At 34.8% G+C, this 22,242-nt stretch overlaps 2 protein-coding genes and 1 long non-coding RNA gene across 10 annotated transcripts; 1 reads left to right on the top strand and 2 right to left on the bottom strand.

Moving 5' to 3' along the window:
- Positions 1-382: 382 nt before the first annotated feature.
- On the bottom strand, positions 383-9,071 carry LOC128236173 (chromobox protein homolog 1-like). Of its 2 annotated transcripts, none has more exons than XM_052951064.1 (5): positions 8,914-9,071; positions 5,401-5,547; positions 4,362-4,536; positions 3,212-3,312; positions 383-2,520 (listed from the first exon to the last, which is right to left on the bottom strand). In XM_052951064.1, exons 2-5 carry the CDS (start codon positions 5,535-5,537, stop codon positions 2,382-2,384), a joined length of 552 nt encoding a protein of 183 aa, XP_052807024.1. In that variant the 5' UTR covers positions 5,538-5,547; positions 8,914-9,071; the 3' UTR covers positions 383-2,381. The 2 variants fall into 2 exon arrangements, with proteins under 2 accessions (XP_052807024.1, XP_052807025.1); XM_052951065.1 differs by having other exon boundaries at positions 4,377-4,536.
- Positions 9,072-9,177: 106 nt separating this feature from the next.
- Positions 9,178-21,573, top strand: LOC128236172 (heterogeneous nuclear ribonucleoprotein A2 homolog 1-like). 6 transcript variants are annotated; one of them, XR_008261276.1, is made up of 12 exons: positions 9,179-9,318; positions 9,590-9,710; positions 12,565-12,748; positions 14,188-14,311; positions 16,546-16,741; positions 16,954-17,031; positions 17,318-17,425; positions 17,722-17,850; positions 18,150-18,233; positions 18,421-18,579; positions 20,785-20,895; positions 21,464-21,573. XR_008261276.1 is itself a non-coding variant. In XM_052951060.1 (11 exons), the coding sequence occupies exons 1-10, from the start codon at positions 9,304-9,306 to the stop codon at positions 18,534-18,536; spliced, it is 1,149 nt and encodes a 382-aa protein (XP_052807020.1). In that variant the 5' UTR covers positions 9,178-9,303; the 3' UTR covers positions 18,537-18,579; positions 18,963-19,450. The 6 variants fall into 6 exon arrangements, 5 of the variants coding, with proteins under 5 accessions (XP_052807020.1, XP_052807021.1, XP_052807023.1 ...); XM_052951060.1 differs by lacking the exons at positions 20,785-20,895; positions 21,464-21,573 and adding an exon at positions 18,963-19,450 and having other exon boundaries at positions 9,178-9,318; positions 16,552-16,741; XM_052951061.1 differs by lacking the exons at positions 20,785-20,895; positions 21,464-21,573 and adding an exon at positions 18,963-19,450 and having other exon boundaries at positions 17,722-17,835.
- LOC128236174 (uncharacterized) lies at positions 9,881-12,558 on the bottom strand. 2 transcript variants are annotated; one of them, XR_008261278.1, is made up of 3 exons: positions 11,218-12,558; positions 10,266-10,350; positions 9,881-10,164 (listed from the first exon to the last, which is right to left on the bottom strand). It is a non-coding gene; the product is annotated as an uncharacterized LOC128236174 (long non-coding RNA). The 2 variants fall into 2 exon arrangements; XR_008261277.1 differs by having other exon boundaries at positions 11,286-12,558.
- Positions 21,574-22,242: the final 669 nt, after the last annotated feature.

The raw sequence follows: 22,242 nt of genomic DNA, 5'->3' as shown, positions 1-22,242 counted from the left end.
CATGTAAACATAGGGCACAGCTCCACCACGGAAGTGTCGACAGCTCTTTTTCTTTGCACCACCGTAAAGTGGCGGAGTTGGCGTTTAGAGGCCATGTAATTGGCGTGTGAATGGCGTGAAAACAGTTGGCGGATTCTTGAAGACGGGATTTGGAGTGCTGTGTCGGGATTTGGAGTGCTGTGTCCGACTAGATGGACTGTTAGGGCGGAGTGTTTGAAAAGGGTCTTAGACAACTATTCCGTCCTCCAGAAATTGTGGGATACCACCATTAAATGTAAAAGCTGTCTTCTTTGAAGAGCCAACTATTTCGTTTACAATTTACCAATTTAACTACTAACACACACCATTGTATTGTGAGTGTATCAACAAGTACAAACACCAATTATTTTGACATATTTATCACTGACAGAACATACATGTTTAAATGAATGGAAGATGTTACAATGGAAGTTTAAAACTACAAGCATGTAGCAATCATAAAACAAAAAAATGAATTAAATGTTCTGACAGATTCGTATAAAAGTTCCGTTTGGTACATGATGTGACAACAATATATGGTACATTTTTATAGCAAATGTGATAGTTGTATTTGATAATACAAGTTCTTGCTTTAAAAAAGGTTGCAAGCAGTGCTCCAGTTAGTTTTTAAAACGACAGGAATGCAGAAACTTCCCAATGTATGCAATAACTTGATTACGTTACTGTGATGACAATATACCCAAAGTACCAATCCTGGAAATTTAGTTCTGAATTAGACGGATTCAGTCCTAAAACAGGGTAACTAAGCTTTGACCTTGGTTAACATTGCTTTCTAAGCCATATATATCCATTTGTAGATGCATCTGTGCTTTTGGCAATCATTACTTCCATAAATACAGCAAAAGAAACCACATTACAATCGAACAACGTGTCATTGATAGCCTTATGATCACAAAGTTAGTATATTTACCCTAACGAGAAGCCTGTGATAGGTGTGCAAGAGACATATTAAATGTCATACACACAGACTGGTTTTCCAAATGTGAGTGTACAGTAGTTGTTAGAAATGGACATCAACTATTAAGTGTACAACTTTCCTTCTTAACAGACCTGCCAGCATGCTTGATATTTCACCAAGTATTGCATTTCGTACGACAGACATGTACGGCTCAACGTATCTGTGGTCAAACAGTAATTTCTCTTGTAACCTCCAAGGTGATAGATGATTCATGTATGTAAACCCTGAAGAAGCATCAGAATGACAATACACACAATGAGTATACAACCTGCGATACAGTGCAAACTTAAGTCATGAGGAATATGCCTTGAATAGTTTAACTTAGCTGGAGCACTGTGGTTAAAACACCTGCTTCTGACATTAAATGTCGTGAAATTTCTGAATGGCCCCATGAAATACAAACTATTTACAATGATTATATGAAATGAATGATAATGCAGTAGTACCTTCAAAATCTATGAATGATGCTAATGTTTGGATGACAGTCCAATAACATGATTCGCAAATGATTAGATAATGGCCTATTAACATAATCTGCAAATGTTTAGATGACGACTCATTTACAAGATCTACTAATGTTTGGACGAGTACTCATTAACATGATCTGCTAATGATGAGTACTCATTAACATGATCAGCTAATGTTTGGATGACGACCCATTAACATGGTCGGTGGAGACAAGATCCATACATTTTGAGGCATACCGAGCCTATGATAAAGATGATGTAAATGAAAATTTGATACAATGTTAACACAAATGTATGATGACAATGTTCACAAACAGTATGAAATGACAATGTCAATTTGAAAATCGCTGTCAGTGACAGGCAGTGTTATGAAACAATGTTTAATGTCGAAAAGCACACTTTTTGATTATTTAAGTGCCAGGCTTCAAGTTTATCTTGGTGAAAGAAAAATGATTTGCTGCAAATATTAGATAGGTTTAAAAGAGTCCAAAGCCTGTTCTAATTGATATCATACAAAGTTGTTTAATGACAAAAACCACAATATTGTTACTTAACAACACAAACACAACTTGTAAATATTATTAAAGCTGTAACCAAGACATTAGAGTAAGGTACTAAGAGTATTCAGATCTGAAATCAATGACTTTGTTCTAAATATCAATTATGGTTTTATAAAACATCAGATGACCTTTTCAATTAATTTTTATCATATTCATGCTTCAATATGCATCATTTAAAGGAATTACAAACCTTGTATTAAAACAACTTCCAGAAGCACAGCAAAAGGTGTTGTTCCACCAGAAAGTATTGCTCTAAAATATTTCTACCAACACTTCAAACTAAGCAGAAACTGTAAGCAAATCAAAATCACTGAATGAAAAATGGGATGCAGAAAAAGTCATTTGAAGCCCTGCCGTTTACGACTTCTCATCATCGTCGTCATTATCATTGTGAGTATGCCAGGTTAGTCTTTCCTCGTAAAAAGCGATGACAATCTGTGGGCATTTCACGTTGGCCTGCCTTGCAGGAACCAAATCAGCTTCATCACTGTCCTTCCTGAAAAATTGGCTGATATGTTTTAGTTATTGGTTATTTTTGTCTCAAAAACCATCGAGACGGAAGACTGGGCGCAGACCAAAAATTAAATAACAATCTTAGTGTTTGGTGCGAAATGACTCTACCCTTTCCCGATCTGCTCAATAACCCAATTACAATTTTACCAATAAGGTGGTTGCCTTTGTTGGAAGTTTTCTTAAGAACTGATTCATAATCCTTCAAGGAATTCCCATTGGCCGAGACATAAGCGTAAACACTTAGATTTTTTATAAGATGAAATTAGTGAAAAATTATTGACACCGAACAAAATACAAGCCAACTCCATATAAATATTAAAGTTAAGCCCTCATACCAACAGAGAACGAATTTTTACTTTGATAAAAGATGCCTTTTTTAGCAGTATAGAAGTTAAGTTTTAAGCTGAAGAGTAAAAGCTTTAAGGTTATATATGTCCCTGTATTCAACTTCTAATTAAAACCATCAGCTTTTACAGCTTGTGATATTCATCTGGGCAAAAAGCTCAAACTAAAAGGAAAACAGGCAGAGGCCCTTCGAAAGGGAAATTTTGCCAGAAAAAGGAAAATTGGAATAAACACAAATAGTTCTTATCCTTAAACAAATTGAGTTTCAACACAAAATTGGGAAAATATATTAAATGTTCATTGATTCTAATGCGTTAAGTACCCCTTACCATTTCATCAAGAACATGAGCTCCCCTGAACTGTCTGTGGCTCCAATTATTCGCTCTGGCTGGAGGCCTCTGTCAAAACCTCGCGGCTTATTATCATCCTCCTGGAAAGGAAAATGAACCAGCATAAGTTTATACCAAGACAATATATATGATAAGATTCTTGTTCAAAGATGATTCATGTGAGCAAAGTACAAATATTGTTCTACTATTACTATTGGTGCTTTTTATCTGCAAGAATCGACTCATTGAAACAAGAGCTGTCACAGAGACAGCGCGCTCGACTATTCCGCTTTTCGGTGTATGGATTGAAAAGTTTCGGAGAAACATGCATGGATCACTGTTAGATTAGACTTTAATGCCATACATGATGTGCTGAGATATTTACTTAAATTGAATGGAAAATATTTGAGGGGTACGCAAACTTTAACATAAATTTTAAGTAGAAAAAATGGGGTATAATTTTGTCAAAATGCTTGATAGAGTTACCTCCTCCTGTGTACAGGATGGGGGCATGATGGTGAACAAGTATGCAAAGTTTCAAAGCCATATGTAAATGGACTTTGAAAATATTCGAGGTGGTACAAAAACTCTTACAAAAACTTAAACATAACTGGTAACGCCGATGCCGAAGCACGGGTGACTAGGATAGCTCTCCTTATTCTTCTAACAGTCGAGCTAAAAAGCACTGCTTATGCTTGTTAATTCTTTTAGTCCATCAAGGGCCACAACTAAATATATATAATAATATTACTTGTTCACAGTATCTGTCAGCAAATTCAATATACTCTCTTGAACATGTGTACCATTTTTCATGCCAATTGATATTTCAGAGAACTAGACACCAAAGCCATGACAATGACACACAATATTCTTTTTCAAAAGACAGTCAAGCTGTTTAACAAAGCCATTCTATGCTTAAATGGTGACTATTTCTTTTGACAATATTGAATGCTACAACACTGAGATTCTCCCAGTAACACAAGACTTCTTTTACCTTGTCAGATAATAGTTTTACAGTGATTAATTACTAACAGCATTTAATTACTTGTGTGAAAATGAAATCATTTAAACAATATCAGTGAATTTCCAAGGGAAGTCCCACGTTAATGGAAGAAAGAAAGAGTGCCGTTTAAGTGAGTCTCATACTCACAGCACTTGTTCTCACTTCAGCAACTTTTTTCTTCTTTTTAATAGGCTCCACTTCACCATTTGATTTGCGCTTCTTTTCTTGTTCTTTCTTCTTCTTTTCTGCTCGCACTTTTTCATATTCAGCTATCAAATCTGGACAGTCCAAGTTGGCTTCAGGTTCCCATGTGTTTTCCGAGCTGAAAGAATAAATTCATGTTTTAAGATAATAAAAACAATAGGTTATAGCCTTTGATGGACTGAGAGCAGGTTCAAGTTTTTAACAATACCAACTGACAGTAGTGTTGGGAATCGGTTGCAATTTTACTATCGATGATCGGTTCCACTCAAGTAACCAATTATCGATAGTACCTGAGATGTAGTTTTATTCATGTACAGTTTTAAACTCTTAATCATTATATGTATATACCTTATGTCTATGATTGAAGTTATTAAGTGTTGTTGTATAAACAATAGTTAATTTTCTTGCTCATTGTGGCTTTCATCAGCCATTTTGGTAAAGATAACATCTGAACACTTACTAATTATTATTTTTTTTCTTTTCGATAATCGATTATAACTTAATACTATCGATTGTCGCCGATTTCAGGCCCAACCAATCGATTTTTGATTATAATCGATCATCGGAACATCACTACCTGACAGTTCATATACCTTGTCTGACCGACCAGCCTAGTCTGGTATACAATTGGGTTGGCAAGGTAAAAAAAAGAAAAATATACATAAAGTTACATATATAGACTAATCTAATGACACAAAATTTAAAGAAAACAGGTTTTTGGTCTAGCTTGCAGTTATAAATCAGTTTAGGTCTTTTTTCTAGACATACAACGGGTCAAAATAAATATCCTGACCCATACACGATAACAACATACTTTAATATCATGCAGAAAACCCATTATGAAAATAATTATATCTGTCCATTACTTTTTCAATTTCTATAGTCTTCAAAAAAATGGCATACTGTAGTCTTGCTTTCATGCAGACTCAAATATAATCTATTTTCTGTATTAACCCTGAAATTGGTCCCACTTGTAACCTACTCTGGATAGCCCTTCCATTTGAGGAGATATTCTTTTCGCCCTCCTCTCACTCTCACATCTACTACTTTCTCGACTGTGAACTCTTCTTCGACCTCCTCCTCCTCTTCCCCCTCCACATTGGGATCTTTAGTTGCCATGACAAGTTATCTGCAAAACATTCTAAGCTGCATTGATAGCGTAATTTATGTACTATTTTAAGGCAAAGATCACTGAGAATGGGTTTTCTTCTATAAAGGGCTATAAAGTTAGTGGAATGGCTTTGAATTTTTAAATATCAATATTATCAATTCAGTGATTTTTTTGGAATTATTTTTACTGCCTGTACCTTACGAATTGGGAAAAAAGTTGACTTTGGGAAAAATACAAAATCAGGCCAAAATAGCTTACATAATGGCAAATATACATGTTTTAACTTTTTTATGCATACATTATGCTGAAAAAGAGTAAATCTTATCAAGATTTTGTTTATATTTCAAGAAACTTATTTTTTTTTTTTTAATCATGAATGAAATCTGCATTTATCAAATTGGGAAAAATATATAAAACTTTGGGGAAAAAGGACAGTTTTTCACAAGGGGAAACAGCCTTTAGAAGGCAGTACATTGCATAAAAAATTATAATACTTTTCAAAGAGTCACTTATTTCAATTATAAAGAAACAGATTGTGTAGATATGACCATATTATATTCTAGTAAATGTTGCTAAGGAAACTTAAGGAATGGAACACTGAACTTTTGGAAAAAAATGTGATAAAATACTGTAAACAAGAACTTTGCATATATAGAACTAAATTCATATGAAACAAACCTCAACAAATGGCTGATATTTGATAACCTGAAAACATCTTGAAACATTGTCTAAAATTTGGATGTAGAAATAAACATTCTTGGAATTTTATGGGCATTGGAAACGCTAAACCCCTTTAAATTGTAGTAAGAAACGGGAGCAAAAATCCTTGTAACAAAATGCTTTGCAGGTTATTCTTCACAGTTATTCCTTACACATGATGGCTTTGACATTTGATAGGAAGGTGCATATTATGTTTTACTATATTAATTCCATCAAATTGCGGCTTCAAACAAAAGGTTTCTGACTTTAAAACTGTTTTGATATGCATCTTAGAGGGTTTCGTGACCATTGCGGAACCTAAATTTAACTTGCATGATAAGAAATGAGACCACACCCACACGAGCGCAAATTGTCACAAAATAAACATGTTTTATTAACTTAAAGAGAGTCTTCACCACTTCAAGGGTCATAACTCTGAAATGACCGAGGCGACACAACTAGTAATTTAACCTGATCCAGATATTCAGCGATTCAGCATATACTAATACCAAATTTTGTGATGATTTGACAAAGGATTCTAAAATATTTGATCGGACAAGACCAATTTAGAAAATTTCTGTAATAATTTAAGGGCAATAACTACCAAATGATATGGCTGGTAATCAAACTTGTCTGAGACATTATGTCAATACAAATTCTGAAGAAATTTGATGATAGTTGGACAAAGGCTTCTTCAGTAATTGATCAGACAAGACCATTTTTAGGTAAATTCTGTAAGTGAAGGGTGATAACTCTCAAGTTACTAGAGCAATAAATTATATGGCTGGTTATCCAACATTAGCCTATACACATTCTGACCAAATTTGGTGATAATTAGACAAAGGCTTCTCAAGTTATTGATATGACAAAATACTGGACGTTGCCCGCCTTTATGCTACAAGTGAATTTATTATATTTTTATTAAAAAATTTACTTTACGACACAATAATGTTTCAAAGTTATCTGTGCTGAAAGGTTATTTAAACTTATCATAGAAAGGCTTCCATTCAACTTTATGGAATGAAATTTTCCACCTATCATGATGTATAGAATGAAAATTGTGTATGTTATATCGTTACATAGATTATTTGAAGGAATGAATCAGTTCCTGTCCACACACTTGACATGGAACTGCATTAATGGAATTAGATGCTTAAATTTATGACAGTCAAATGTTTCTTTGTGTTTAACAAAGAATATGATCACATAAAATTTATTTTAGTTATCAGGGTTTCCGCCAGCCCTTTATAGCTTGTCGGGCCCGATGTGCCTTCCGCTGGCAAGGCCAATTACCGACATGCGTTAATTATGCCGACATGCTTTAATCCGCGTAGCGACAATCCTTATCAAAACAATCATCAGTTTTGACAATACACGATTTTGTTGCGATTGCAACGGTTGACTGACAGCCAGAAGGCGTGTCGGGACTATTACGACATTTGTATCTGCCATTCAGGATCGACGACAGCATGAGGGCGTGTCGGTGAGGTTCAACAGTGCCAATTAACCAAACTCCTCCTTTTCTTTATCAGAATGGGAATGTGTGAAAAACACCACTGTCGTAATTGCGACCTTCATCCCTATAATCATCTATGAATGCAAAGTAAACAACAAGTGTTAATTGATTTCGGTAACATAAATCATGTGCCGTTTTATTTTGTTTCTTAATCCTGAGTCCGTTTGTTAACCAATTATTAAATTATAATTATAAACAAGGGTTATGCTATGTCGTTGTAATTAGTTGAGTCGCGTTCCCATCTTTAGTTTAAAAGTGTAAAGTTATATTTTGGTTGCTTATTATTAAACTTTGATTATTTTATCGTTCTTTTAATTTATTTAGAACAAAGATAAATAAATCTGAAAATACACATTACATTCCCTTTAAGTTATTATTTAGCCAACCCAACTTTAAAAATATTAGCTGTTGCAGCTTTAAATACGAATACACGAGCAGTCGCTTTGCTCCGGGCTCTTTTGCGTTCCAGCATGCAGCGTGCTTTACACGTTTTGTTGTGACGTCAACGGTGTCAATATAAATAATACCCGCACTAAACGAAACATGAGTCGATCAATATCGTCGATATTGTATTGTCGGAAAACTGTCAGAAATACCAATAATTAAGGAAGAGAAACCATTAAACCTTTTCACAAATAATTTTAATGTTAATCGGACTTTAGTTGGTAATTCTAAATCATTGGAACATAACTGTAAACTTGTTTAAAATGCAGGAAATTGCACCATTTTGGATACGAAAATAAAAAAAAATCGACGTCGGGAGGGGACACCCCTCCCAAACCCTCCCCTCCCGACATGCCTTATGAAATTCCTGGCGGAAACCCTGGTTATAATGCAGATGGTGAAATGCCCCCTCAAGACATAATCCAGCCAATGGGCGCGTGCAGACCATCATGTACAATAATAATTTTTAAATACACTATGCCATGCGATCAGCCACAATTTACGTTAACGTTCAGTCACTGATGACAATGTTAAAGACAGGTTTTAAACTTAATACAGATTAAACGGCATTAAATGTCATAGTTATGTTAATATTTGCCCCAACGCCATGCCTTGATTTAGTGATGGGGCATTTGAAATGATTTCACTTAATAAGGTTCGAAAGAACATGGGTACGAATGAAATGACTAAACACTGCGGACTTTCATTGAAATACGGGTACTTACAACAATATATTTCGGGAGATCGAAGAGTTATGGAGGTGCAGCTTTTAAAATCTTGTCACCAAAATGATAGGGATTGTTAAAAACAGTAAAATTCTAAATTACACTTTGTTTTCCTCCGGTCTGCAGTCCTTTTAATCATATACGCATGCGCGACCGAATTAGCGGGAAATAGATATGCTCGTTATTTTTCGTAACTTTCCGATATAATTACTTTTTTTAAATTAAAGCAATATTAACACGGTAAATATTTTTATATCCTCATTTATTGAATATCAACAATATTTTGTAAACAAATTAACTAAATGAATAATATTTTGATAAAATCCGAACGATAATTTATTCGTCACGTGACCGCGCCCTCTTCAATTTTCAACACAGACCAAGAACACGATGGGAGATTACGGAGTAAGAATTTTAATTTTCTTTAAAGAAATAACTTTGGAACTATCTCAAAAATTAGCTTTTAATGATGTTTATTGTTGTGTTTATAATATTGCATACACAAGATCGTTTGTTTTGGAATATTTTTAATGGAAATAGTGGTATTAAAATGCAACATGCCTGCGGCGACCACGCGCAATTGGCCGCCATTTTATGAATTATCTTTTGAACAAAGAAACTTCGTTTATTTTCAATAATTTTACCTTGGTAAATGATCATATACTAATTATTGCAGTACGGTGGTGGTAGCGGCGGATATGGCGGCGGACGTGGGGGCGGTGGTGGTTTCCGCGGTCGAGGAGGTGGTGGCGATCGGGGAGGCCGAGGTCGCGGCGGTGGTAGAGGACGCGGACGAGGTACTGTATACTTATTTGTGATTCTAGTCAAATTTATCTGTTGAAAATATTCATCAGTAGGTTTATTTAAATAAAAACATAAATTATAATGTAAATAGCAACAATCAGTGATTTTTAAAAAAGATCAAATCCAGCTTAAACCTTACTGTTTCAGATAGATATAACCATACTTATAACAAAAATGTATACTTTTATTATGTTATGTCAAAGCACATAGAATTTAACAACTCCAGATTATGCAAAAAATCAACATTCGGAAAGTCACTTTTTTCACTTTTCACAAAAAGCTGACCCAAGTTTTTTATTCCACTCTAGAATGTTTTTCCAGTGCACAATTCACTCCTGACTGCTTCTATAACCATCACTGACCTATCCTGTATCTTGTATTGGACCAAGCAACTTCTTAGTATGCTGCTAAGATGAATCGAAGTGCGCCGCGCCAAGACAGAAATACCTGAAAATAGGCAAAACATACATATAAGACATTAATATGGGGAAAAATGTTTATCACATTATATTTTACATTACTTTTATATAAATACATATTAAACTGACCTATCCCGTATCTTTTATTGGACCAGGCAACTTCTTAGTATGCTGCTAAGATGAATCGAAGTGCGCCGCGCCAAGACAGAAATACCTGAAAATAGGCAAAACATTCATATAAGACATTTATATGGGAAAAAATGTTCATCACATTATATTTTACATTAGTTTTATAAAAATACATATTAAACAGGTTAGTTTCTCAATTATGAAATGATAATGCACTGCAAGAATGATATAATGTCAGGTTAGAAGCTATGAAGTTACCCCATAAACCAACTGTTAATATAATTCTGAACATAAACTGAAGAGTTGTTAGCATGTGTTATTATTTTACATTATCTACAGAAAATAAACCGAAATAGCAAGCATTATTAGCTTTAGAACCAAAGAATGGAATGTGATATTTGTCATTTAGTATGTAAAAAACTGCCTTATGTTTTATTAAAAAATAATTAACTTTTCTTAACTAAAACTCGGAAACTAATCTACTGTTCTAGGCAAGCAACATTTGTTAACATTATAAAGCATCTAAACTTAACAACATGCTACATGCTTTTAGTATTAACTTAACAATGAAATATGAATGCTTTTAGTATTAACTTAACAATGAAACATGAATGCTTTTAGTATTAACGTAACAATGAAACATGAGTGCCTTTTAATAGTATTAACTTAACAATGAAACATGATTGATGAGGGATGAGATGAGAGTGTTAAACTGGCACCTGAAAATAATAAATGTTAATGGAAAGTTAACACTCTCCCTCAGACACAGAGGATTTCAACTGGAACATGTGCACTGTTAAATGTGTCTTACATGTAAATAATGTGGATTATGCCAACACCAGTTTCTATGTCAATATCTGAAAAGCTCAAATAATCTTCATTGAACTTTAAATACTGCTTAAGCTGATCTTTTATAAATAGCACAACTATTCTACCACAAGCTGCAAATCACCTTGTTTGTAATCCTGACATAAGTTATATGCATAAATAGCATCATCATTGTCATATTTAACATTATACCATTCTCCAAAGCTGGGAACCACTGATATAACAAATCCTTTATATTCTTTGCCATCAAAGTTGAACCAGCCCGAGGCGGACACACTCTGTCACGGAGTCAGTGAGTTTCTTCTGAAAATGAATTGAATACAAATGCACTTATTTTTTAAACAAAACCATTTGTTAACTCAGTTATACACATTACTTTCAGGTTTGACACTGGAACCAATATTTGTGCATGATAAATGAGAAGAAAGCCTTGCCTTAAATTAGTTTTGCTTTTTTTAGATTATATATTTAACATCGATTGCAAAAAAATGTATGAAAAGTACGACGATTTTGAGTACGAAAAGGATATCACAAAAATGCATCAATTTATCAGACAAACAAATAAGATTCAATAAATGCATACATGCAATAACTCAATATAACCAACCTGCACCAAACGGCAATATTGTCATCTACCAGATACAAATCGCTGTTGCAATTACGAAGTAATACGCATTAATTTTTGTTTGCAATCGTTCCGGAAACGTCCACATTAGTAAGTGCTCGATTGGCAGGGGAGGTAATTTTATCCATTCTTAACTCCCCTCGCGGTCGCGCACCAATATTGAAAATAACCTAAATTCACATATATTACGGTTAAATACGGTGTAAATGTTACCCATTTTATTTAGAATGATGATCAAACTTCATTAAAACCACAGAAAGATCCGCGTATATGGCCGTTTTCAACAAAATCGCGATTTGTTTAGTTTTCAAACCTTATTCTCCCTACTAAAAATCAGCATTTATATAATATGTAGGTCATATACGCCATATTTGGACTTAATCCCACCCATTTATGCTAATATTTCATTTGGTTAATCTTTCTTTTCTTCGCATTGACGCGTATAAAATATGCTAAATTTCCGGGTCAGGTTTTAGCGAAAACACCGATTGCGCAATAATTGGCTTTGCACATGCGCGGTTGACGCTAATGTAAAATGTGATTGAAAACCTCCCGAGTTTTATTTCTGTGACGTTCTGTTTTTAGTTTACTTAAGATATAAATCATTAAATTATGATTTTTATTCATGTTCTTTCGATTTGTTTAACATTACGTTTACACTGAAATGATTTAATGAAAAATATCTAAATAAACAATTTCTAAACATTTCTGATATGATTTTTTTTATAAATCCTGGCAAGTGGTAATTGAATCTGTATGATATGATAATCAAAGAAACTACTTGTAAAATCAGTAGATGGCAAAAGATCTCCTCTGAACTGGAATAAATAAAGAAAATGTATTTAGGTGGTGGCTATGGCGGTGGTGGTGGCAATGATGCAGACTACTACCAGAACCCTAATGCTGAGAACTTCTGCAAGCTATTCTTGGGAGGTCTTGCTCCTGAAACAACAGAAGATTCAATCAAGGATCATTTTGGCTCATACGGGAACATAGTTGATTGTGTTGTTATGAGGGACCCAGAAAAGAAGTAAGTAAACTAGCATTATTGTTTAATCTGATGTGTTCGAAAAAACTTAACATATTAGTTTTACAGCCTTTGTGTCGATTTCGTAGTGAAAGTTACATTAACATTGGCTTTAAGTCGAATTTGTTTCAAGATATGCTTATGCTACTATAAACTGAGTGCTCTACAACTAGATCCTTAAGTACAGCTAAGAAAGCACAGAATACCACCAAGATCCCCATGGCTATGAATTTGCTGCCTTATCATTTCAAATCATGCAGACTTACTGTGGGACAGGTCTGAATTTCATGCAATTTTTTGATTAACTTTACTGTTTTTAACTGCAGAGCACTGCCTTAATTTGGTCATTGCTTCTTAAATAGGGCTGTGTGGTAATTTCTGCCTAGACAAATTGTCCCAGGTACACTAGTTGCCAGAGAAAAAACACATGTATAGCAAGGCCCATCAGGATGTCTGTTGTAGGTTGTTCTGGAGTATTTTGCTGCCTTAAAATGTGCCAAAACTGAGTCATTGGAAGTACAAAAACTACTAACTTGGAGAAAACTAATGAGGGAAGACTTGGAATTTAAGAATATCAAACTCGGGTGTCAATTTTACTTGTTTATGGCCACATTTCCAATCAGAGAGACATAAAATGTTTCATAGGACTCTTCCAAAATTGATGTCAGTTAAGTTCATGCTTCCAGTTCCAAATTCTTGGAAGCTGTGGCCCTTGAAAGGGACACTCTTATTCAAAATCAATACATTAACATGTGTAACAAACAAATTTTGAGTGATAAACCTTTAACTACTTACCAAATAATGCATTTATGAAAAAAATATTAATTACTGATAACAAGTTGGTAACCGTGTATTTAATAGCTGAAAACGCAAAACTATTAAATGATTGGTGAATGTAAAGATTTACTGTGATCTGCTATAGTCTCATAAGGTAGGAATACCGTGTTTTATGCACATTTCCTTCAAATTAAACTCTGTATTCTTCATAAGAACAATTGTTTTCGACATTTATTTGGAATATTAAAACAATAGTATTGATTGTGGTAAATCTTTGTTGGAATAAGAGTGAATCTTTAAGCATGTCTTGCCTAGTTGTGCCCATTTCTGTGGAAAAAAAATAACATTGGCCACAACCAAAAAATGTTGGAAGACATTAAAATAAAACTTGGTAACCATGTTGCAAGAGACAATATGAGCAAGACTTGTAACTTCATACAGACAACAGCTGTTTGGTTACTTTAAAGTTTGTCATTATGCATTTTCTCTGGTCCGCTATTATGGTGAAAGCATTGTATTGTTGCAAGATAATGATGAAGGATTTTCTAAAACTCTAAAGAAAAACGAGTTGAACTGTCGTTACCAAAGAAGCAGCAAATACATTGCAAAAAATGATACATAACTTCTTCATTATGACTAAGTTAAAATGATTTTAACAATTTCAGGAGATCCAGAGGATTTGGATTCGTCACATTCGACCAGTCATCAGCTGTAACTGATGTCCAAGGCAACAGACCTCACAAAATTGATGGAAAAAATGTCGAAACGAAAAGAGCTACTCCAAAATCTGTAAGTTTATTGGTATATGTTAGGTTTTTACACGAACATTTTAACTAAGGCCAAAAAAATTTTTTATCTTCAATAACATGTTTTTGGGGGGGGATTGGCAACTGCTTCTAAAAAATATGACGACAAGATCTAAGAATCAAGTTGTGCAGCAGTTGTTTTTAGCTCTACTGGCCAAAAAGGCCAGAAGAGCTTATGCGATGGTAATGTGTACATAGTATGTGCGTTCATGCGTCTGTAAACAATTGCTTGTGAACACGATACAGTCCCCAGTTTTGATTGTATCTCGATGAAACTTGTACAGTATCTAGATATCCATAAGCTCAGTTCCTTTCGAAAACCAGCAAGATCCGCCCATGAATGCCTAGATTATGGGCCATGAAAGTTTTAAAGAAATGCTTTGTATTTTTAGCCAGGTCTGCATGAGCGAATTCTATTTTTAGCCAAGTTTACATGTACATGTAAATTCAAGTCTAGAGTTAAGGGAGATAATTTGCATGTCTAGGATTTTGAGAGACAATTTGCTTTTTGCTTCTGCAGTTGATTTTGTGAATTACTCTGCCTTATTCTTGTTGAAAGCCCAAAGGCCATTTTTATGCCCCCACAAAGTGGCGGCATATAGGGTTGCCCTTGTCCGTACGTACGTACGTACGTATATGACTTGTAACGTACGTACGTACGTCCCGAAGATTGTTTCCGATCTAATTCTTGAAAACCGTTTGTCCAATCCACACCAAACTTTAAACACATGTTTGTGACCATAATATCTTGATCAAGTTCGATAGTCATGGAAATCGCTTTAGTCATTTAGGAGTTACGGCCCTTTTTTGCCAAAAATTCCCGAAGATTGTTTCCGATCTAATTCTTGAAAACCGTTTGTCCAATCCTCACCAAACTTTAAACACATGTTTGTGACCATAATATCTTGATCAAGTTCGATAGTCATGGAAATCGCTTAAGTCATTTAGGAGTTACGGCCCTTTTTTGCCAAAAATACTTCAAAAATATATGTTTCCAATCTAATTCTTGAAAAGTATGTGTCCAATCCTCACCAAACTTTACATACATGATTGTGACCATAATATCTTGATCAAGTTCGATAGCCATGGAAATCGCTTTTGTCATTTAGGAGTTATGGCTCTTTATTTGCAAAAAAGACTTGAAAAATACGTCCCGAAGATTGTTTCCGATCTAATTCTTGAAAACTGTTTGTCCAATCCTCACCAAACTTTTAACACATGTTTGTGACCATAATATCTTGATCAAGTTCGATAGCCATGGAAATCGCTTTAATCATTTAGGAGTTAGGGCCCTCAGATTATCCTGAATAATCATTATGGCTTATTTTCTGTGACAAAAAATCGAAGTGGGGGCATCCGTGTCCTATGGACACATTTCTAGTTTAGCTTTAAGTTCTGTAGTTTGCGCATTCATCTTAACAAAATTGGTTGTGAATGTTTAAGTTATGCACATGGTGTCATTACTGGCCACACCCAGGGTTCACAGGTGTGGTAAACATAAATCTGGAAAGGTTTGAAAATCTTTGTGTGTTCGTGTTCAAATTGATCAATGTTGTCCTAGGATGCCCTTGACTTTGACCTTTTGACCAACTTTTTTTAACTTTAAAAACTACAGAAATTTTTACTATGAGTACAGTTTTGAAAGCATTTTTTTTTTTGTCGGATGACTTTTACTTTGCACATATTAAAATAGTTCATGCAGCTAATCTGCTTACAATACTTTCTGGGCTCAGATGTTGAACGTGCTACGTTTTCAGGTAACCCAAACACAAAACATAAACTATATGTCTGTTGCCTTTTACCCATACATACATGCTCTTGATTGATATGACCACAAAAGCCATGCCAGTAGAACATAGGCCCTTTTGGGCCTCTTGTTTCCAATCATTTTCGGAAGGGTGCAAAGTAATGCATTGCTTTGACCATATTGTGAGGTCTAATCTTTGAAAATATATAACTAGAATTCTATAAGAATTGAAGAAATGAAATAACTGATGTTTTTCGCTCAAGATGACCTCTACACTTGCAAACCTTTGAAATCTTGTTTCTAAGACAAATATTGGAATTTTTCTTACATTCAAGGAAATAATATGTTTTGACATTTGCAATGGGGCCAAGTGTTGCCTCAAATTGGTCAGAAATTGCCAAGACATAAGCAAGACAAAGTTAAAATACTTTGTAGTCCATATCAAAGACTAATAAGTCTTATTGTTGCAGCAACAGGCTGAAGGTCAGGATGCCAAGGTTACCACAAAGAAACTGTTCGTTGGTGGTATCAAGGATGACATGACCGAAGACGCTATCAGGGAAGAATTCTCAAAGTTCGGAAACGTGACTAGCATCAAAATTATTCAGGGAAAAGGCTTTGGCTTTATTGAATTTGATGACAATGATGCAGTGGATTGGTGCAATTGTGAGTTGGTGTCTAAAATTATTTTCAATAGTGAAGAAACTAGATGACATCAATTAATCAGTCAGGGATTTTCTTCTGATTTTACATAATGACATATTTGCATTGTTAATGCAAATTATTAGTTTGAAACCTATTTTGGCATTATCTTGACTGCTCTGCTTTTCAGACGTTGTAATCTTTATGCCATAAATACACTGTCGCTCTTGTTTCAGTGATTGGCAAGTTCAATATCTGTGACAAGTGGGTAAATGCCAAGAAAGCCCAGGAAAAGAACAAGCAGGATCAGAGAGGTAGAGGCCTGCACTTATTTACACTTGTCATTTCTTCAAACATTCGATCATATAGGGTTTCATAGAACTTATTGTGGGACCTTTTTTAAAAGCCTTGGGTTCATGTGTCAGCATGCTCAAAAGTAGAACTGGCTACTTCATACTTCTTAGGTGGTTCTGATTAGAACCTGTTGTAATGCAATGCGTTCGAGTGATGCTTTTAAGCATTTACTGAACTCGGTCGTGGACATGTTCATACAAGTTAACTTGGATGAGAACTAAATGGGTTAAACTGGCGTATCTACAGGTGGTGGCTATGGACAGCAAGGTGGCTATGGGAGCCAAGGAGGTTATGGCGGTGGTAGCTATGGAGGAGGTGGTGGATATGGAGACAGCTATAGCAGTGGTGGTTATGGTAAGCTGAGAGTTGAATACTGGTCTTCATTATGAGTGAATGAGGTAGTATGGTGAATTTAATGGAAAACTGAGTCATACGGAAAGTGTACTAAATTTATATTGACACATGGACCAAATTAATATTAGAAAGACAGAAATGTTGCGTTTGTGTCATCCTTCATACTGATATTGGTAAATGTTTACATCACAAATTTGGGTACTTTCAATGTAAACATTGGTAGTTTTGAATTGTTTCACTATTAATCATGAGCAATCATCCTTGTGTCAGTTGACCAATAAAATCACCATCTTCAGGTGGTGATAGTTATGGAAGTGGTGGATTTGGCCAGGATTATGGGAACAGCTATGGGGGTGGCGCAATGAAATCATCCAGCTATGGTCAGACGCGGCAGCAGCCGTACAGTGGAGGTGAGTCTACCACTGGTATGTTGCTTTAAAATACTTTGGTTGGAGGAATGTTGAGTAAGGATTGCCTTGATGTCACGTTCCTGCAGATAAATCAGTAAGTAGTGAAGATAAAAAGATTTAATCTTGATGTGTTCTGCTATCTGAACTTGATAAATATGTTGTGCAAAAGTGTCTGCTGCAATTCTTGATGATGGAGAAGTATGCCAACTATGTTTTTGATTATAGGGATATTTTTGTTGACGAGTTGCAAGTCAAATGTTGCAAATTGCCAATGATTTAAATGAACATGATTACAACAATCTTTCTTTGTACAGGTGGCTACGGTAGCCAGAGCTACGGAGGTGGTGGCGGCGGTGGTTATGGATCTGGTGGTGGTGGTGGTGGAAGCTACGGATCTGGTAAGCCAAAACATTTAAAAAAAAAAATCAGTTTAAAGGTATTTGCAATTGTTAGAAACACTTGGATATCTCTAATGAAGCTTTATATAAGTTGAGCTGTTAAAAGTTAAATGTCTCCCAGTGTATGTCCGGTTTACTTCACAAAGTGATATTTTGTAACACTTCATGTGTACCATTTCTATTCCAGGTGGTGGTGGTGGCTACGACAGCAGCTATTCCAGCGGCGGCTACGGAGGTGGTGCCGGTGGTGGTGGTGGTGGCTACAGCGGAGGTGGTGGTGGTGGTGGTTATGGACGCAGATAGACTGGATCTGTTTGCCAGAACGTCGCTAGTTCCCCGTCTATAGGTATGTACGAGAATCTGTTCGGTGTGGGACAAGCACTTCTGGAAAACCAGTCTGTACATGTCATAATACTTGATGCTACTGCCTATGTTAATGATGGCTTGCAATCTTAATTTCTTTCAAATTTGTGTGATGGCTTAAGGTGACCAGAAGCCAATTGATCCCACTCCTTTTTCTTCTGTCCCTGGACTCGCTCTAAGAAGGAATCTAACCAGTTCTTGATAAAAAAAGATTAAATCTAAGGTTCATGTACATTTCAATTCACAACTAAGACTCCAATGTCAATTAATCTTAAGTTAAAAATGTGAAAATTAATTTAATTGTACATTTGATGTGATGCCTTAATGAATGCTATTAATGTTTTATTTGTTATCGATTTAATATAGGCTGAATCAAAATCAAGAAGCATCAGGGATTAAATAATCCAAGAAATAAGCAGACTACAATATAAAGCTGACCTTAAGTTTAAGTGCTCATTAAATGAGGCTTATTAAGGGGCTGAGCTATGACCATCACACCATGCCGACCTTAAGAAACTAAGGAATACCCAGTTTACACGCCCAGGAAGTATCGAAATAGTGACTAATTATGCTTCTGTAAGGTGCAGCTATATTGTACCCATTTAAATGAACTCACTTATTAGTGTGATGAAAATGTGAAAAAAAATCCATGGTTCAGCTATAAACTGGGAACGGAAATAAGTTTTGTATGATAGGATAGTGTTCATTCTCATCGTGATCATGGTCATGCATATTTCTCCATGTAAAACTTTTCAACTTGATCATCGTCGTAACTTGGAAGATTTCGCTATTGTTTTTATTTTTCATCAGTGGTCCTTTTGTTGTACATTTTGAAAATAAACAAAATAAATGTCCGTATTTTTAAAATGTCTTGACTTAATTGATGTTGAACTGAGCTTTCAGTTACTAGTTTAAAATGTTTAAGAAAGTGCTTTCATTTAATGATTGGGATTGCAAATTCATGCCTGCAAAAGTAAACAGCTTTTAATTTTACTTCTGAACTAAAAAAGCAACTGGATAAAATCTTATTTAGAGGGGAAAAAATAAATCGCTATGATTAAAGCACTTGTTTTAAAACATTTATAATTGTTCATTTGCATTGTCAAGGAAACTTTAAACTTAAAAAGAGACTTAAAAAGAGATGTCTTGAAACTAAGGTTGATATTCCATCAACAATGGAATTCCTCCAGCAAAAAATCCTATTGGGTTCTTATTTTAAATCCATCCTAGATATATTATGGCAATTTGAGTTTCTCTTAACAAGTTTCCTTGATATAACTGACTTGATCATTTACCTTGTATTTGAAATGGTTTGAAACTTCTGAAACTGATTTCATGGGTATTTTTTATTTGGGATTTAAGTTTTCTTTCATTCAGTGTATACTTTAATTTCAATGTACAATGGTAATGGTTTGAAACTTGGAACTAATATTTAAGGGTATTTTTCAATTGGGATGATATTCTTTCTTTCTGTGTACGGTATACTTATACTTTCAATATTCTTGCCCATTACCAAATGGGATGCAAATAAGATTTCAAACCACTTTAATTTTATTTCATGACATGAAATGATTATTTCTATATTACATCATATTAAAATGACGTTGCATTGACTTGGATGTTATGAGTGATTTTACAGTGATTGAATATAAAGCCAGCCATGTCAATCATAAGTATGGTCCTATCTATCTAAGGTGTTCCATTTCCATGAATTGGTATTTGAGGTAAGAACAGGTTAAGTTTACATTTCAAGTTCTGAGTTCTTTGTATCCATTAAGGATGAGATTAATCGAACAACTTAAATTGTATTTCATGAAGTGAATCTGATTATTTCTACATCAAATTGCATCATATTAATGGAGTTGGATGTTCTGAGTGAGTTTACAGTGATTGAAATTATAGCCAGCTATGTCAAATTAGTATGGTCCTATCTAAGGTGTTCCAAATTTCCTTGAATTTGTTACTGAGGTAAGACCCGGTTAAGTTAACATAAGTTTGGATTTCTTAGTATCTATTTAGGTTAAGAATTAATTCTTCAATTTGACATCAGCCACAGCTTAAGTAATTTATCAGAATTTGAGTAACACTGTATTTCTAATAAAAGCTCGATTCTAGGTCTTTAAGGACTTGTATGTGCTGCCCTTAGCCGGTTTCTTTGTATAAAGCTGCAACTTTCACTATTTAACAGTTGAAACAGCCGCTGAGAATCTGCTGGTTGGTACGGACCAGTAAGATGCAGTTGCTTCTGCGAGCAGAACCAATTGCGGTGGCAAAGTTTGCCAGGAGAAATCTCGAACATGTAAGCAACAAGACATTGTGATCGTCTCGCATAGTTTCATGTCGAATGATTTTACATAAAAACTTACTACATTATTTTCGGAACATACTTTGATTCGTCTTTTCTATATTCCTTCGGTATCAGGTTTATATAAATATATTTACCTATAATAGTCTCAAAATTGGTTTGAAGGTTATTAAGAAATTGTTTCAAGTCGGGATAGAAGTCGTGCTGCAGAGCAATTCCAAGCTGTAACTTTTCGTTGTCAAAGTTCGACATAAGCTCGATAGAATAATTACCAATGGTATTAAAAAGCAATGCTTGCAACCATGTTACTACGCGGTGGAGAATTTGTGCCAATTTAGATCATGGAGACCAGTAAATGAATGTAGTTGACCGATGAAGTATGACATAATTAAATCTTTAATTTTGTAAATATGATGACACCATCTTGCCTATGTGAAATTGAAACTTGCCAACTTAATACGACTTGCTTTCAAATCTGCTTTTAGAAAATATTTTAAAAAATTGGTAAATTTGAAAAATTAAACTGGCTCTTGAATAAAATAAGATCTTGAATATGTTTCAGGACAGTGAAGGGTGCTTATGACCGACGACCGAAGTTCAAGGCGAGGGTGATGGGTCGAAAATCGTTGAATGTCTTTGACTGGAGAGAGCTGAATAAAATTATGAATTGTACCTGTTTTGATTCGTTATGCACTAGTCTAATGTTGGTTACAACCAAATCGCTGAAATAATAGAATTGCTTAACAAAATATTTATCTCCGTTCAATCGTAAATGTAAAAATCAGTGAAACCGAATGCTAATAATTAATACTTTACATATTACCAAACCATTTACGACCAGGAGCTGTTTGAGGATGAAATTTCTTATGAAGCGATCACGCTCTCAAAAAGGGAACAATTTACTAGGTCGGACCAGCCAACTGCTCAAGCCCCAAATTGAAAAAGGAGCATAGATCGCGTAGTTACTGGTCACTTCTATTTTTAGCTCACCTGAGCACAAACTGCTCAAGGTGAGGTTTTGTGATCGGTCTTTGTCCGTCAACAATTGGTTATAATCATCTTCTCCTAAACCGCTTGGACAATTTTGATTTTACTTCATAGGAATGATCCTTGGTGGGTGCTTTTTCAAAATTGTTCAAAGAAATGAATTCCATGCAGAACTTTGGTTGCCATGGCAACCTAAAGGAAAATGTCAACAATTGGTTATAATCATCTTTTCCTAAACGCCTTGGACAATTTTAACGGAACTTCATATAATTATCTTTGCTTGGTGTTTTTTCAAAATTGTTAAAAAAAATATGTATTGTTAAAATTAAAGTCTTCAACATAGTCACTTCTAAG

This window comes from Mya arenaria, chromosome 5 (genome assembly GCF_026914265.1).
Source record: "Mya arenaria isolate MELC-2E11 chromosome 5, ASM2691426v1".
Classification (NCBI taxonomy): Eukaryota; Metazoa; Mollusca; class Bivalvia; order Myida; family Myidae; genus Mya; species Mya arenaria.
Note: the sequence above shows the minus strand (reverse complement) of the source record. Positions and strands in the feature narration are given on the sequence as shown.

Bases quoted from the DNA above. Each gene is read 5' to 3' on its own strand.
- LOC128236173 (XM_052951064.1), bottom strand. From the start codon at position 5,537: ATGGCAACTAAAGATCCCAATGTGGAGGGGGAAGAGGAGGAGGAGGTC. The intron at 4,537-5,400 runs GTAGGTTACAAG...TTATTCTTTCAG, and splicing joins AAATGGAAGGGCTATCCAGA to CTCGGAAAACACATGGGAAC. The intron at 2,521-3,211 runs GTAAGGGGTACT...CCAATTTTTCAG, and splicing joins CTCATGTTCTTGATGAAATG to GAAGGACAGTGATGAAGCTG.
- LOC128236172 (XM_052951059.1), top strand. The intron at 17,032-17,317 runs GTAGAGGCCTGC...GCGTATCTACAG, and splicing joins GAACAAGCAGGATCAGAGAG to GTGGTGGCTATGGACAGCAA. The intron at 18,234-18,420 runs GTAAGCCAAAAC...TTTCTATTCCAG, and splicing joins TGGTGGAAGCTACGGATCTG to GTGGTGGTGGTGGCTACGAC.